This window comes from Bactrocera neohumeralis, chromosome 3 (genome assembly GCF_024586455.1).
Source record: "Bactrocera neohumeralis isolate Rockhampton chromosome 3, APGP_CSIRO_Bneo_wtdbg2-racon-allhic-juicebox.fasta_v2, whole genome shotgun sequence".
Classification (NCBI taxonomy): Eukaryota; Metazoa; Arthropoda; class Insecta; order Diptera; family Tephritidae; genus Bactrocera; species Bactrocera neohumeralis.
In genome coordinates, this window is record NC_065920.1 from 50,182,784 (window position 1) to 50,199,083 (window position 16,300).

General features: G+C 34.3%; 1 protein-coding gene across 4 annotated transcripts in view; it reads right to left on the minus strand.

Moving 5' to 3' along the window:
- Positions 1-345: 345 nt before the first annotated feature.
- Positions 346-16,300, minus strand: part of LOC126753369 (uncharacterized) — a 162,300-nt gene continuing 146,345 nt past the window's right edge. For all 4 annotated transcript variants that reach the window (XM_050464760.1, XM_050464762.1, XM_050464761.1 and 1 more), the window contains 3 exons: positions 3,336-3,473; positions 1,470-2,130; positions 346-1,380 (listed from right to left, as the gene is read on the minus strand). In XM_050464760.1, the coding sequence (XP_050320717.1) occupies positions 782-1,380; positions 1,470-2,130; positions 3,336-3,473 (1,398 nt within the window). In that variant the 3' untranslated portion in view covers positions 346-781. The remainder of the gene's footprint in view (positions 1,381-1,469; positions 2,131-3,335; positions 3,474-16,300) is intronic.

Consider the following 16,300-nt stretch of genomic DNA (forward strand, 5'->3'; position numbering starts at 1 on the left):
AAAGCATAGAAAAAAAAACACCAATCACTTTTGAAATCCCGTCTCGGGATCCCGAAATTTCGAGTCTATGTAAAACCTCCTCGGCATCTTGAAGTTTTTGTGTGGCTTTTCACACGTGGTCAATTCGGGATCCCGAAACTTTTTAAGTTTCTCAGAAAGAAAAAAAATGTTTTCTTTAACATCCACAATAGTCTTTTAAAAGTGATGCAAGGTTTCAATCACATTTTCGGTACTACATATAGACAACTCGGGATCCCGAAATTTTGAAAATGCTATCTGTAGGATAAAATATTTGTTTTCTTTAATACTCACCACAGTTTTCCCAAAGTAAATAAAAAATACATATTTTACTGTTTCATACAACTAATTTACTTCGATTGAGTTTTATTCATTTCTAATATCAAGTTTATTCGTAAATTGATGCGTTTGTAATTACGTTAAATTTTTGGCATTCTATCATTAAGGAAAAGTAAAAATTAAAAAATTATTTTCGTTTCAATATCGCTGACAACTATCACAGAAAAATACTTCTCGTATATTAAATCAGCAATTCTACTAAACGCAAATCATAAACACCCTGTGCGATTTCATATTTATTCATTTTATAATTATATAATATTATATTTAAGCTTTCACTACGAGTATTTAGCTATTTTTACAACGAACGCATACCTACTACTACTACATACATACATAGTAATAATTGATGTAATTATTAATATTATTATTGTTGTTATTGTAATAGAAAAATAATCGATAAAACGTTATGCATATTTATTTATCAGTAAAAAGCTTTAATTGCCGCCAAAGCGGGATGCTGGAAACGTTCACGCAATATAGACGAGCCCTTCATCTGTGAATTACCGTTCATTGTGCCGTTAGTATCGTGACTAATTGAACGACCGTAACCGATGAGTGAATGTTTCTTGAATGGTGTACGCTGTGGCGATTGATTAGCGCTCTCCGGATAGGGATTCTTATTTTGATCAAATAGAGCATTGTGACTATAACGATTAGCTTCCGATTTCAATGAACCCCAACGATTCTCCTCGTTGCGCATTTGCAAGATGCGTTCCTGTACGCTCAAATGTGAGCTATGGAGAGCATTTACTTGATTCAAATTATTTGTTAGATGAGTGATTTGCTTTGAGCGAAAACTGCCATTAAGCAAATTACCGTGTGATGAACGGACGACGCTCTCGTTGGCATCGCGTACGGGTGTACGAGTGATGATCTCACGATAGCTGGATGGACGTTGATTTGTGGACGGTGGCGTATCGAGACCGCTATCATGTGCCGAATGATCCAAATCGGTAACAGGAATTTTCGTGGTATTATTTGCATTATTGTAATTGTTATTGGTAGGCAGCATTGGTTGAACTGTAAGAGAGCGAGACAGAGCGACAAAAAGAAAGGGAAAAATTAAAAAAAAACTTCCTCCACAATACCATTTCTAGCTTCATACTCACCAGAATGACGCAAATCGGTTGGTGCTCTCGGCTTGCGGTACAACCATTCGCCATCCACAACATTGCCATTCTCCAAATCATTGTCATTATTAGCCTTGCCACCTTGACCGTAGGCATGTGGGCGACGCAATTCGACTTTTTCATCGTCATCGGCCTCCTCATCAACTACTTGATTTGATGAGAAATCTTTATTAATGAATATGCGACGTGGCGAGTCGAAGGGTCCACCAATGCCGGGACAATTGGTGAATGAATTATTTTGCGAGGCATAACCATTTGAATAACGACTATGATTACCATTCTCGTTTTGACGTGAGTATGGTATTTTTTGTGGTGTCGAATGATTGGTTGAATAACCTGAGATGCGTTGATGATGATCGCTGCTCAAGGCGCTCAAGTCTGGTACCGAATCGGAGAAGAGGAACGGATTAGTGCCACTACTACCGAAACCGCAACCAGTAGCAATTTTATTACGTCCACCGATACCACTGCCGTTTGTCATGAGCCAGTCTTCCAAAGCACTTGAGTAACTGCTACCCAAACCGAAGTGTTGCGATTCCAAGGTGGAATGTGACACTGGCGCGGCAAGTGAGGCGCGCGAACGTGGACCCTGTGCGATTTTGAGTGCGTGGCGACGTTGCTTCGAGAAGAGGGTGCATTCCTGGCGATGAAACAATAAAATGTGGATTTGGTTTAATAAATTACGGAGTGATAAATGAGGGAGAGTATATGATTGTGGCCACGATAGGTGAAATAAAATTCTTCAAGAGTTCTTAATTAAAAATCTGAAGACGGTTTACGATGATGAGTCAAATAATACCTGTAAGCTGGTATCATTCCCACGACAGGATAATAGAACAATGCCGACGCAAGTACGAGCGGCCAAAAGACAAACCAAAAGTTTAGCTATCTGGACGACCTACCGCCTGAGGTGCGGTGTTTGTGGAGCATGTTTGGGAGGAGCGGGAAAGCTGCCTGCTTAAAATATTACCTGAGAAACTCCTAAGATGGCGAATTCCTAGAGGAGACAGTGAATTCTCTCTGAGAAGTGATAAGGGCAGAAACCCGAAATCATTTCCCACCTGTGAGAGAAATAGAAATTAATTGAGTCTACTAGTCGCACTCTTTACTGGCTCAAGAAACTCCTGTGCAACATGGGCGTGGGTTCTTATGAAAACCGCCGATTCTGCGAGATGGAACCGTAATCTTCTGAGCACCTGATTCTAGACACAGAAATTTGTGAAAACAGGCTCAAGTCCCTTGGACCTATTTTTGTGGATAGGGAACACACCACCTCAATAGCGCCTAGCTAGTTTTTGGAATTCATCAGAGTGCTATGCTTTTATGCGAATATATTTGGTAGAGAAGTAAACATAGTAGACATTAGGTTTGCAATGCGATGTCAACTACCGCAGAGAGACCACCAAACGCCGCGGAGTCACGGGAATCGTATACAATGCTTGCTAAATGCAACCTCAGCATCGCTTAACAGAGCAACAGGACAAGCTGGGAAACGAAATAGAGGGCAAATTACGTCTCAGGAGTCCCTGGAATCGAAGTTCCAAAAGCGGATTGAAGCAAAGGGGACTGGAGGGCAACACTCCGTTCTTAATTCTCTAGATGGTGGGGACTTGCGCAAATATTTTGATGCCTTAATATAAATACTAATCACAGTAATATAACACAACTAGTCCGCGAAGGCGTTACGATCGAAGGAGCTCATCGAGCTTCAGGAATAAACTAGGAAGAGATTTATAGGAGGTGTGAAAATCATGTCCCTTTCGATAAAGTCTATTTCAATTCAGGCCTACTGGCCGCATTTTTTACCTTAATAGATTGAACATTGAAGAATATATATCAACTCACCTCCAACAACTCGAACCAATCTTCCAAGCCGTTATCGCAACGCAATAAAATCCGTCCCTCACGTCCCAACAGCAAACCGATTGCGCTATACGAGCGCCTATTAAGCCATTCAACCTTCTCCACATCGACCAGCTTCACCTGTAAACGAAAAGAAAGATAAAATGAGTTCATTAAAATTCACCGCCTATTTATTATTGTTATTATTATTATTATAGTTTCCCGGAGAAATGAAATGCCCGCACGCAATCAACTTTGGCCAGTATTTATGTTGCAAGTTGCGCTTTCGCACACGCATTGCAACCAGCCGCCGTTGCGCTTTTGATAATTGTGGGAGTTAAGTTATGACTGGTCTTTCATTATCTCATTCAGCGAGGGCTCGTTCATTCATTCGCTCTCACACTGCCATATTTACAGCCATTTAATAGCTGCGTTGGCCATTACATACGCGTTCATCTTCATTAGCGTAGCCGCGCCATAGTCTGCACAGTTTGCAGAGTTCGCTAATTCGCAAGTTTGCCGTTTGCAATTCACCGGCTGCTTGCCACTCTGGCGCTGTTCTTTCAACAGATTGGTTGTTTTTGTTATTTATAAACACTTTTTTGTTGTACCATCAACTGAATTTTTGCAATTTTGATTTATTGCTTTGCGCATGCGCAAATTGAAGTTTTCCCAACCCACTGCGAGCATTGCCAGCGTGTACACATGTGAAAACAAAGTATGTATAGGGTGGTTCAAATGCACAATTTAATTTTTATAAAAGAAAATTTCCATTGTGACAGTTGGATCCCGTCACCTTATGGCAACTTGGCAACTTAACTTGAGGATCTATATTCGAAAATCCAAGTTGCGTTGCTATGTTTTAGTCGGTGATTGCCACCACTTCGCAGGTTTGTATAAAGACCTTAAAAGCCTAGAAACTGATGGAAGAAATACACTAGGCGAGAGTGTAAGAATGAAACCTGGAGCATCAACTAGCCAACGAGCTTCAGCTTCCGAAATGAGTCTGGATTGAGCATCAGTCAGTTCTAATTGAGTTTAGTCAGAAATTATTCGCTTATAAAATCAGAGTGACTCAACAACTGAAGGCCGTTTTAATGGCTGCTTCTCAGTTTGAGACTTCTTCTTCTGAATCCAACGAGGTCGAAAGCTCAGCATTTAATAGTCTGTCCGAGGGGATTTTATGTGGTCGTGGATTATTCGCTATTGAAATCGAAGTGACTCATGAACTGAAGATATACAAATATTACTCTGACTATTGTTTCTCAGTTTGGAGTTCGATATGGACGAGAATTTTGTGTGAAATTTATCCTATATGTGAAACAGTTATGTCAAAAGCTTCGCAACAAATAATTTACAAAGTTATTGAATTCCCCACAGTAACAGTATGGCATGAATATGGAGCAGTAACATCAGAGGTCTAAGGTTTCATTGATGATAATGCTGAAAGCAATATTTCTAAAGACATTTGGAACATTTTCTCTGAACGGACATCCAAAATATTATAAACATATGAGATTTGATTGATGTACGGAGATTTTTTGAATAGTTCATCAGCTGTTTCGACTCTTAAGTCTGTGTGTGACTCATTCGTGTTAAAGGAAAAAAACCGTCTAAAAGATCCAGGAACCTGAGTGAATAGATTACGATACTACAAGAAATACCAGTTGTTAGAATGGATATCAATATGGACCACCCATTATACATGTTTCAACGCGCCTCTCGTACCTGGCGTTTAATGCTTGCCGTTTCGGCCTCCTAATTGGAATTGCTGATGAAGTTACGCAGTTCGTAACGTTTTTGTTGCTGTTATTTTTTAACTTTTTCTGTTGCTTTGCTTTGCTCCGCTAATGATTGTGTAATATCTTGGGAAAAGCGCACACAAGAAAACAATACAATGACTTAGTTGTTTGGCTTGGCTTTGTTGCAGAGATGGGAAATATTGCACGTATGCTTAAGAAATTTTTAATGCATATTTATTTCCTGGAAAGACAGTAGTAGTTTGGGAAAATTAGCGGTTCAAGCTGTAAAAATAATGCCGGGCGCACTCTTGTTCGTGGTGCAATGGTCAGGTTTGGCTCAAGTGAGTCGTGATAGTGGAGTATTATGAGAGCTTAAGGTCTAGTAGAATTACTAATAATTATACGCATGCTTAAATACTTCTATTAACATAAACATGAGGTTCCAGGTATTTTACAAGTCGGCAGATTGAAAGGTTTTATGAAAAATATGTGAACTTGGAAAAGTTGTTGAGTTAAAAAAATATCGCTGGATATATTTTAGGACTTAATTTTTCTCTACTTTTAGCAATATATATAAAATATAATGATATATGTATTGTATATGTGTTCTTCTGAACCGAAGCATCAGTTAGAGAAAAAACCAGGGGCTCGAAGTGAATAGTAGTGACTTGTTGGAAGAAAGATATCCGCAAAACATTGTTGCAGAGCACCGAGACCGTTTTAAAACGCCGGACTCCTGAGGAATTTTCCCTGACCTCACCCTTCAATGCCATTAATATTTTAAATAAATATATCAGATTTATGATTAAGTTGTGAAAAGGGTGTATAACGACATATTCCTTCAATGTTCAAAGTCCTTCTCTAGAGTCCGGAGTCGATGTATTCAAAAAATTTATCTGACTCTCTTTTCCTATGTTATTAGATGTATTAGTCAGGAACTAACTCGTTCATTTAGATTTGCGTCTTCACTAGTGGCTTCTCTCAGACCTCTTGCGGTAGACAACCAGGTTTTTGTATTATCAAATAGTTGCAAACTGAAATATAGGTAATACTGCTAAAGTGGATAAATGAATCTAAGATCTGGTATCAAGATCTATATATATATCATTATTTTAAAGAGTGTAAAAGTTCAAGAAGTGGCCAGAAACGATTCTTTTACATATGGCTCAAGCAGCTCACGACTTCCGGTCTTAGACCAAGTATCCTCTAGGTAGCCAAAGAACATCCGTTTGAAGGCTGAAGTGAGAAGGCGAACTATCCCTCCCCAGGGTTGTGCGCTCGACTCTGAGCCAATAAAAAAGAAGAACATGCGAATTTTTTTCCAACTGGCTTTTGACCTTTAAAGTATTTTTTTTCAATACAAACAGCTGATCAAATGTTAAGCTCTGATGTAAAGGTTTAGGTTTAAGAAGATCTTCAAACAGCTATCGACATTTTTTAGAACTAATTTTATGAAAAAGCTGCTATTCATCTATGTTATGCACCGAGAACAATAAGTTAGTTTTTGGTAGAATCGGAATCCAACTGCAATTATGGACACAAAAACTAAGCATTCCAGTTTCTCAGACAATCGTGTTCAGGTAGTCGGTACAGATCGCTATTTTAACAAAGGTCAGAAAATTCTTCAGTATTTTTTTCAATACTTTCAAATTGCTATGTAAGGATAAAGTAGATTCGACGGATCTCGTAGAACCTTAGATGATCTCGTAGAAGATTAATATGATTTAAAAACTTTTTTTTGGAGGAGGTTTAGGGTCCTCACTACTAACAATTACTTTCCTTTGCGTCTTTTAGAAGGCGAAACCTTACTATTTGAAATAGTTCTTTATAATCTCATAATCTCAAAAGCACACTTGTCGTATTTAAAAATTAAAATCGGTTCTCATAGAGTCAGCTAAATAGTGTCACATGGGTATTGAGTTTCCATAATTACTGCACTTAGCCTATCTGTGACAATTTCCTGCAGCATAATTTTCAAAATGACGCGAATTTTAGTTTTTATTTTTATCGCCATTTTCCCACCGCCAAACATCCGAGTTACATATATATCAACACGAGTATAATTCGAATACGCAGCCTCATTTGTGTATCTGACTAATTGCTGATTTCCCCTGTGGCCGCATTAGAAGCACTAACAATCAATAGCGACAACAACAACAGCAACAGCAACTTTAACATTGCACCAGTCCACTTGACAGACTGTCAATCAGCGTATGTTTCGAATGAGTGGTTGAGTTGCTGATTGAGAACTGCAGTTTAGGCTTTGACGTTATGTTGCTTTATGTGAATGTGTCGGTATGTTATGCAATGCTTCAAATGCAGTTGGCATGTTGCTCAAAGTGTCGACATTCAGTGAAATTGTGGGGTGTGAGAATCAAATTGCTGCGGGACTGCTGATTATTTGTATTTCATTGTGACTAATGATTGAAAGTAAGAGAAGTGATTTTTTTGGGTTTTGAAAATTTTGAAATACAAAGCTAACTTTTGTAGCACTAATAATATTAACGGAAATTTTAATGTATATAAAATAAATTTAACTTTTATAAAATTATATATTATATAAAATTTAAAAATTTTGAAAATTTGCAAAGCCATGAATAGAAATTGGAATTAAAAAAAATATAATAATAAATAAATAATATTTTTGACCCAATATTTTTTATTTAAATATACGGAAATTTAAATATATATATATATAAGTTTTAACAAATTTTGAAAAATTAAGAAAAAAACATTTTAAGAGGTTTTGGAAATGCATAAGCGTCATGAAATGAAATTAAAAATTCTTAAATAGGTTTGTTAATAAAATTTTCTGACTTGAATAAATTCTGTTTGAATAATATTTTATAAAATGGAAAACTTTAAAAATAAATCAAATAAAAAATGTAAATATAATTTTTTTTGCAAAGTTTTGTAAATAATATTTCAGGATATTAAAAATTTTCAACATAAGAGTGAAGTTTTAAAATTGATATATTTTTAAATAAAATTTTGAATAACATTTATTTTTCAAAGAAATTTCTGTTGTTTGAAATTGATAATTAAAAAAAAATAAATTTATTGAAAAACAAGGTAAAATTTGTTTAAAAATTTTGAAAATATTATTTCAGAATTATGGAAATCAGTAAGCGCCATGAACTGAAATTAAAAATTAATAAAGAAATACTATTAATGAAAATTTCTTATTTAAAAGATTTCGGTTTGAATAATATTTTTTAAATTCCAAAACTTTAAAAGTATTTTATATACTTTTTAGGTAAAATTTAATTTTTTCTTCAAACAAATTTTAGTTTAAAAAATATTTTTGAAAATTTCGTAAATAAATACCTATATTGAAAAATGAAATCAAATTTATTTAAAAAGTTTTGAAACTATTACTTCAGAATTTTGAGGGTCATTAATTGAAAAATTTTGCTTCGAAAATTTTTTTATTTTTTTTTATGAAAATTTCTGTTTAAAATAAATAATTTTTTAATCAAAAATTTAAACTTATAAATAAAATCATTTTTAGTACTTATTTATTAAACAAATTTAAAATAATATTTCAGAAGAGATTTTTTAAAACCTATGAGAATCATAAACTGAAGCTAAAAAAATGAAATAATTTGTTTTTCTTTTTGTTTAATAAATTTTGCTTCGAAAAACCTTTCTTTAATCATATTTTTTTATATTAAAATTTTAAGAAACAAGTAAGTTTATGTGCTAAAAAAATTTTAAAATAATTTTTCAAAAATTTCAAAATCCAAAAATTATAAACTGATATTCGAAGTTTTTAATACATTTTTTTTTTTGTAGTATATTTGAAATTCTTTAAAAATAAATAAAATTTATGTGTTAAGAAAATTGTTAAAATAATTTGTCTGTCTAAGAGAGAGATTCTTAAAAAAAAGTTATGCATTAAAAAAACTTCGGAAGCAAGTTTTCTGATGTTTTAAAATTTCTAGGAGTGAAATTCATTAAAAATATAAAAAATGTATGCATTTTAAATATAGAAGTGTCTAAAAAGAAATAGTATTACAAAAAAAAAACATAATTAAAATAATATTTTTTTTATTCAAGGATAATGTTTCATTTTGTATTAAAAACACAATATTTTCATAAAAATAAATAATTATTTTTTTTTATTCTCATTGCCGAAAATATATTTTATCAAGAAAAAAATATGAAAAAATTTTCTAAGAAATTTTCATTTCAAAAGTGTTTTCTATAATAAAATGTTGACTTGTTTTCATTTCCATACAAATAAATTACTGGTTTCTTTCAAAAAAAAAAATCGAATTAAAAAAATAATTTTTTTCAAAAAAAAAAATTCAAAAAAATATGCAAAAATTTACTAAGAAATTTTCATTCCCGAAAATGTTTTCTAATCAAAAAGTTTAGCTTTTTTTCTAAAATTCAAAATTTAATAAACGTTTCCAATATCACCATTCTAAAAATAAGAAATTTTCTCATTGCCTACTTCTAGTTAAATATTATGAATGAAAAGCAGATATCCATAAAGTCTCCAAGTTTTTGCTAGCATATTAATATTATAGCTTTATGAGTAATGAAATGCATGGAAATTTAGTATTGCGTCGATATGCAATAAAAAGTTATACTTGGAAAAGCGCCAATTGTTGGATAATTAAGTACATACACTCATATCCACCAACATCATGCACATACATACTTTATGCACATACTGTATACAGATATTTCATTTAAACATTTACTTCACCATAAAAATTTGTTTGCATTTGATCTAATTTTGCAAATTGTGCAATTAATTCTTGAAAGTATTTTTTTGCTATTTTGCGTGGGAAAATATGAATGTTTATTTCAAATTTTTTTAGAACTTTTAATTAATTTGTTTATAATCTGATGGCAATGAGAGCGGTATATATAAAAATTTATGCGAATTAGTATTTGCTTGGGTTTGTGGATTTAATATTTAATTTTTTTGGTTATGTTTAGTAATATATTTTTGTTTAATTTCATATTAATATTTTGGCAGTAAAGGTTGGAATAATTATTAAAAACTTTGTAAAAACAAATTTATAATGTTGATTTTTTTGGAAAAATTTGGTGGAAAACTACGAGGCTTATAGTGATTTGTCTGCAAACTGCTAGATAAATGTAATAAGGAAATCGAGTAGAACAGAAATGCTTTTAAAAACCAACAACTCCCAAAACTATCACGAAATATATCTGTGAAATTGAGTATCAATACTCTTCCAATAACCTCAAAATATAAGAAAATATCACGGAATTGGGTTTTTGTGATTTTTCAATAAAAAATAATAACCATTAAATTGAATGACCTTCTTGAAGACGAAACAACATATGGAGCACAAACTGCTCTTAGAAAGTGATAATTAGTTTCTGGTAGTTTAGAACTTTCAGGTATAATACCCTACGAGAGTTTCTTGAAGATCGAAGCAAGTTATCAAAACCAAGGATAACATTAAAAATATAACGTAAGGAATCTTGTATATATTTTATGCTTATTGAATTCTATTGAAACCATTGAGTGTCTCAGTGTACTCTCAGTTCATTTTTTCAAAAACTGTTATAAGAAAGTAAATCAGTGTAACAAATCCTGTTAGCCAGCACGAACAAAATGGAAGTATTTTCATAACACTTTCTTGCTGTTAACATTTTAAGTTGAATGACTCTCTTATGAATAAACCTATAATTTTTGATTACTACGATACCTAGATTTAGTGTTAGCCTAAACACAATCCTGATGATACCGATTCTTATACCCTGAACAGGGTTTGGGTCAATCGAACAATTATAGAATACAGCTGTACAAACTGGCTTATAACTCAAATTCTTGTATGAAATGCTTTTCTATTCGACAAGGTAACTTAACAAAATTGAGCATGTGCTATTGTCAAAGGAAGAGGTGAGTGATGACGGTTTAGCAAGCACCGAACACTTGATCCTACTTTTTACCTGGGAATGAAGTTTCAAGGCAAACATAGATAGAGAATATTAGCTGAGCGCAAAACCTTTTATATTTATACGGATGGCTCGAAAATGGAGGATGGAGTTGGTTCAGAGTTCGGCATAAGTCAGCCTTTTAAGTTGCTCGACTGCACTATATTTAAAGCAGTGGTATTTGCTATTGGAAGAGCCTCGGAGCTAGCCTCTAGTGCACCAACAAGAAACTCCATAGTCAACAATTACGTAGACAGCCAAGCAGCAATCAATGCTGTAACCTCGTATTGCATATCGACTGGAAATATCTAGGGAAACAGGGCAGCCGTGGAAAGTGTCGCCAGAAGCAAGTGACTTCAGTTCCATTTGATGCTAGGTCACTAGGACAGCGAGGACAATGAAATAGCGGACGAGGCTGTCATGAGTGGTTTGCAGCTGATACCCGAAAACGTGATCAACATTGTAAAAAGCATGTATTGTCTATACCATGATCTGACCAGAAGCCTGGTAAAGAAAATAAAAACACGCTGAAATGAGCTATCTGGATGCAAACTGCAAAATTGATGCAAAACGGTAGACCGGAAGTACACAAAATTTTTACTCGCACCGGATGAAGAGATTGTAGGAACATAATTCAAATATTCACTGGTCACTGTTCGGTGGTAGCACACGACTGCAGCTTGGGGCTAACAGATCAAGAAGAAAATATCAATAGCAAGGCATCAGCTAAAGAATGGATAATTTTGCATTTGTTCCGCAATAGCACGGCTACGTTTAAACATCTAAGGGCCCCACGGTGTGAGACAGTCGAAGAGAGACAGTCGAAGAGGTCACAGAGTATATTGTAATTCTACTTTACTTTAGGATGACTACTCCTCATTGACTTCGTAACTGAACTTCATTTGGTTTCGCAGGGAACCAAAACTGGTCTATACGTGGCTCATTAGCCTACCAGACTCACCTAAACTTACTTAACTTAGATTATTGTTCAAGTCAAAGAAAAATCCTAAAAATTACTTAAGCAGGTCAAATTCAAAAGAATATTCAATAATTTGTCGGTATTTTATGACTCTAGTATGGTCCTATGGAGGTTATCATCAACTACGCTTGTTAGGCAAACTGTGAATCGCTTGACTTTGAATTACTCTAATTCGTTTTAGTTGCTGCGCCCCGAAGTGATGCCTTCATTTCCACGGAAGAATACCGAGCATACCCTCACACCTCCTGAGGTATCTACTGCCATTAAGTATGAAGTTGTTAGATGGAAAATTCTGCTAATGGTTCTTAATGGCATAAGCGATATATAATAATAGGATAGCGAGCGAGAGAGAGAGAGAGAGAAATAGAGAAGTGCAAGATAGAATGAGGATTGACCACAAATTGCTGAAAATATTTACCATAATTACGGCTAAATTAGAGAAACTTTCGAAAAACTCAGCAGATTTCTTCACAACACAATGCATACGCACACACATAAAGATGAAAAAGCATACACATGCGAATTGCCCGAAGGCGTTAACTCAACTTTTTCGTAGAGGTCATTTTTATTGCGAACTAAAGTAATTTGTGTGATAATAACTTTAAGCTTGAACTGTACACAAACAACTGTGTAAATGTAAGTATGTATTTGGTATATAAATATGTACATATATGTAGTTATATTTGTGTGTACTTATGTGTTAGTGTGCGTTCGAACAAAAACATTTGCTTTACTTCACACTTTAGTTATTACTTTTTTCGCATGAGTCTTTATCATTGTTGTTGTTGTTGTTTTTTCGACTTTCTAAACATTGCATTACGAAGTTGCGAACATTAACGTCGAACGCGAGATAAGAAAACAATTCAAGTTATGGGCAACTAATGTATAATAGCAGAAGTAATAGAGAAATTCGAAGGCGAAGCCAGTCAACATATTATTTATATACATACACACATTGCCACATCTATTTTAGTTATGTGCGCATCACTTTGTGCGTCACTTAGCTGCCGCGAGGCCAAGTTTAGCTCAGCCACGCGCTTGCGGTCAAAAGTCACGGTGGAAAGTCGTCGGCCAGCCATTAGGCCATGGAAAATTGCAATTTCACTGTTTTGTTATGTATGTGGCTTTATTTAAATTTTTTCCAGGTAAATTTGGATTACAAAAACCTTATTAATTATTCAGCATTGGTAAAAACACACAACACTTCATTTTCCAAACACAGCTGGATGATACAGGCTGTTTTTTCTCATGACTGAGGCGAAGACGAAGGCAAAGATTAAAAATTGAGTCTAAAATAACGGTTTTTTTCAAAACGACGCACATTGGGATCCGTGGCTGAAATTCAAAAATGGCATGTTGTCTGATTTGAATGAAAATTTCACAGTTTGTTACCAACTATCTATATATTATTTTCCCAAAGTATTAGGATTTTTTCGTTTTTTGTCCAGAACTGCCCAAAGTTGGTGAAAAAAAATTTACTCAAAAGTCAAATCATTGATACAATAAAACAAAAAATTCGATTAAAAAAAATAATGCTACAAATTATCAAAAAAAAAATTTGTCAAAATCCATTAAAAAAAATAATGGAACAACATAATTTGGACGTCAAAATTTCTTCAAATTGAAAGTGGTGCATCTTTTTTTTAGACCAATAGGGACAGCAAACGATGCCATATTTTTCCCGTTCTTTTGACATTTCTCTTCAGTAAGGTTGCCATTTCATCCTGGAAAGATACATATATGATCCAACAATGAGTCGAAATTATTAAAATTTACTATCGAAATTCGGAGTCAATTGCCTCAACTTTAAGAGCGCTACGTACAATTTATGGTCATCATAATCGTCCTATCAGATCAACAATTGAGAGTCTAATAAAAAAATTTGAATCCACAGGCACAGTAGAAAATGTCCCGTGCCAGTGAGACAAAGAAGTGCCCGTGGTGTTGAGAATACTGTTGCCGCTAGCGCATCAATTGAGGAGGACACAAATCAATCCCTCTTACGTCGTTCTCAAGCGTTGGGCATCTTTGTGACGTCATTGTGGCGAATTTTTCGAAAGGATCTTGGTCCACATCCTTAAAATTGATGCTAGAACTAAAGCCGCTTAACCACCAGAATTGTCATATGTTCGTGCATTGAGCTGAGCAACAACTTCAAAATGATCCGGATTTTCATCGAAAAATTATCTTCAACGATGAGCCTCATTTCTGGTTGAATGGCTTCGTCAATAAGCAAAATATGCGTTATTGCTCAGGCAGAAATCCACACGTACTCCATGAGTCACCATTGCATCCCGAAAAAATTTCGGTTTTGTACGATTAATGGGGCGGCGGCGTCATTGGGCCGTACTTTTTCTGTGATGATTAAGACCGGCACTTATGTAACTGTGAATGGGAATCGCTACCGTTCAATGTTAACCGAACATTTTTTGGCCCGAATTGGATGATATGGACTTGGGCAATATGTGGTTCCAATAAGAAAGCGAATGTCAAAATCGATTTATTGAAAACCAAGTTCGGTGAACGTAATATCTCATGAAATGGCCCTGTCAATTGGCCGCCTCAGTCGTAGGATTTGACGTCGTTAGCTATTTCCTGTGTGGTTACGTCAAGTCTATGGTCTATGCCAACAACCCAGCGACGTTTGATGAACTTCGTACGAATATCGAACGTGAAATTGCGGCTGGCTCTAGAATTTTGTATTATCAAAGTTTCAATTACTCTGAAGTAGATTTATGATTTTAATTTTTTGCTGAGAACTAAAAGATTTTTTGTTGGTAATAGTACGGCTAATACTATGATAAAGCCATTCTCTTATCGAACTACCCTCGTATTATTGTTTAGTACTAGAAATATTTAATTAGCATGCCAAGTAATAAAACACTTTTAATACTGCGCCTTACCATCTCACATTAAATTTATACCAATAGCTTTTAAAAAATACAGAAAAAATACCGAGCACATCTGTGCCACAACAACAACTCAAATCCGAAACATTAAATGATTAATTATATTTCTTATTCATAGCCTTTTAATTCGGACAACAGCAAAAGCGTTTGGCTGCCCGTAAATAAATTACTTTAATACCAAAATATTATTTCCCAATAAAAGTAGAATTAAGTGGTTGCCACGAAATATTTTCGTAAAATAATTTAATTATATTATTATATTGATGAAGAAGAAAAGAGTTATAATTGTTGGCAACAGAAGAAAAGCATTAGTCACTTGGTCCATTGGCTCAGCGAACGCTTTAGGGCAAATTATTTCGAGAGAATATTGTTTGCCGGGCGTGGAAGCACGCAGCGGCGCAGCTATTTGTTAACAAGCTGGTTATTGCCACCAATTTGATGTTTTTGTTACTTTCGAAAATATTTTATAAATATTTGCCATTTTTCGTTTACTTTTTGTACAGAACAACTGCTTTATTTTTATTTATAGTATTGATTGATAGATTGACGTATAATTTGAACTGCAAAAATTTTGGATTTTTTCTGATATGCGAAAAACGAATGCGGTATGGCTAAGAATGGGCGATTAAGTGTAGTATATGAAAAAAGACTTGGTTTTATATTTCACGAATAAAATTTCGCTCAATTAAAGCTTAAAGCGTACTTAAAATTTCATGTTTGTATCTCAGAAAAAAATTCCCATAGAAGAATTGTTATATAAGTACTTCCAGCGGGTGCCGAAAGACAGTCAGATAAAACTATATGAAAATCTCATCTTCATTTAAAGACTCGCGTAAAAGAGAGGGAGTTTAAATGAAGGGTTAAGAGGGCACGTTTCCAAGAAGGGAATGATAGATTCTGCGCTATCGCTGATTGAATTTAATTTCTTGTAGTTTTTCTCTTATTGAAAGTTTTCAAAGAAAAATATTTTGATGGTTCAATCATTATTCAATATCAGCATCTTGCACTGAAATACAACTCTGTTGAGTTGACGTACTATATGCCCAAAAATGCATGATTCAAGTTAGTCAGATGTCTGATTAGTGTGTAAACACTCAAGAGAAACCAGACAAAATCTAAAAAGAAGTATTTATATGGTAGACAAAATCTAAAAGAGAATCTAGAAATAAATAAATATTTTTTTTTAATTTTTTTTGGGTAAACATACATACATAGTATTTTTTCTTTACCAGAGACTTCCATTATGTTTTGTGAGCGTTTCAATGTACGTTTCAATCATTGAACCTTAGTATGTGCCATTTAATTTTCGTGCCTTCGCACTTTTATGTAACATAAGGGGCTACTGCTAGACCATAAGATAGATAGAGGTATGACAAAACACCTCCGTAGTTCAGTATAAGAGTTTTTCTTATTCAG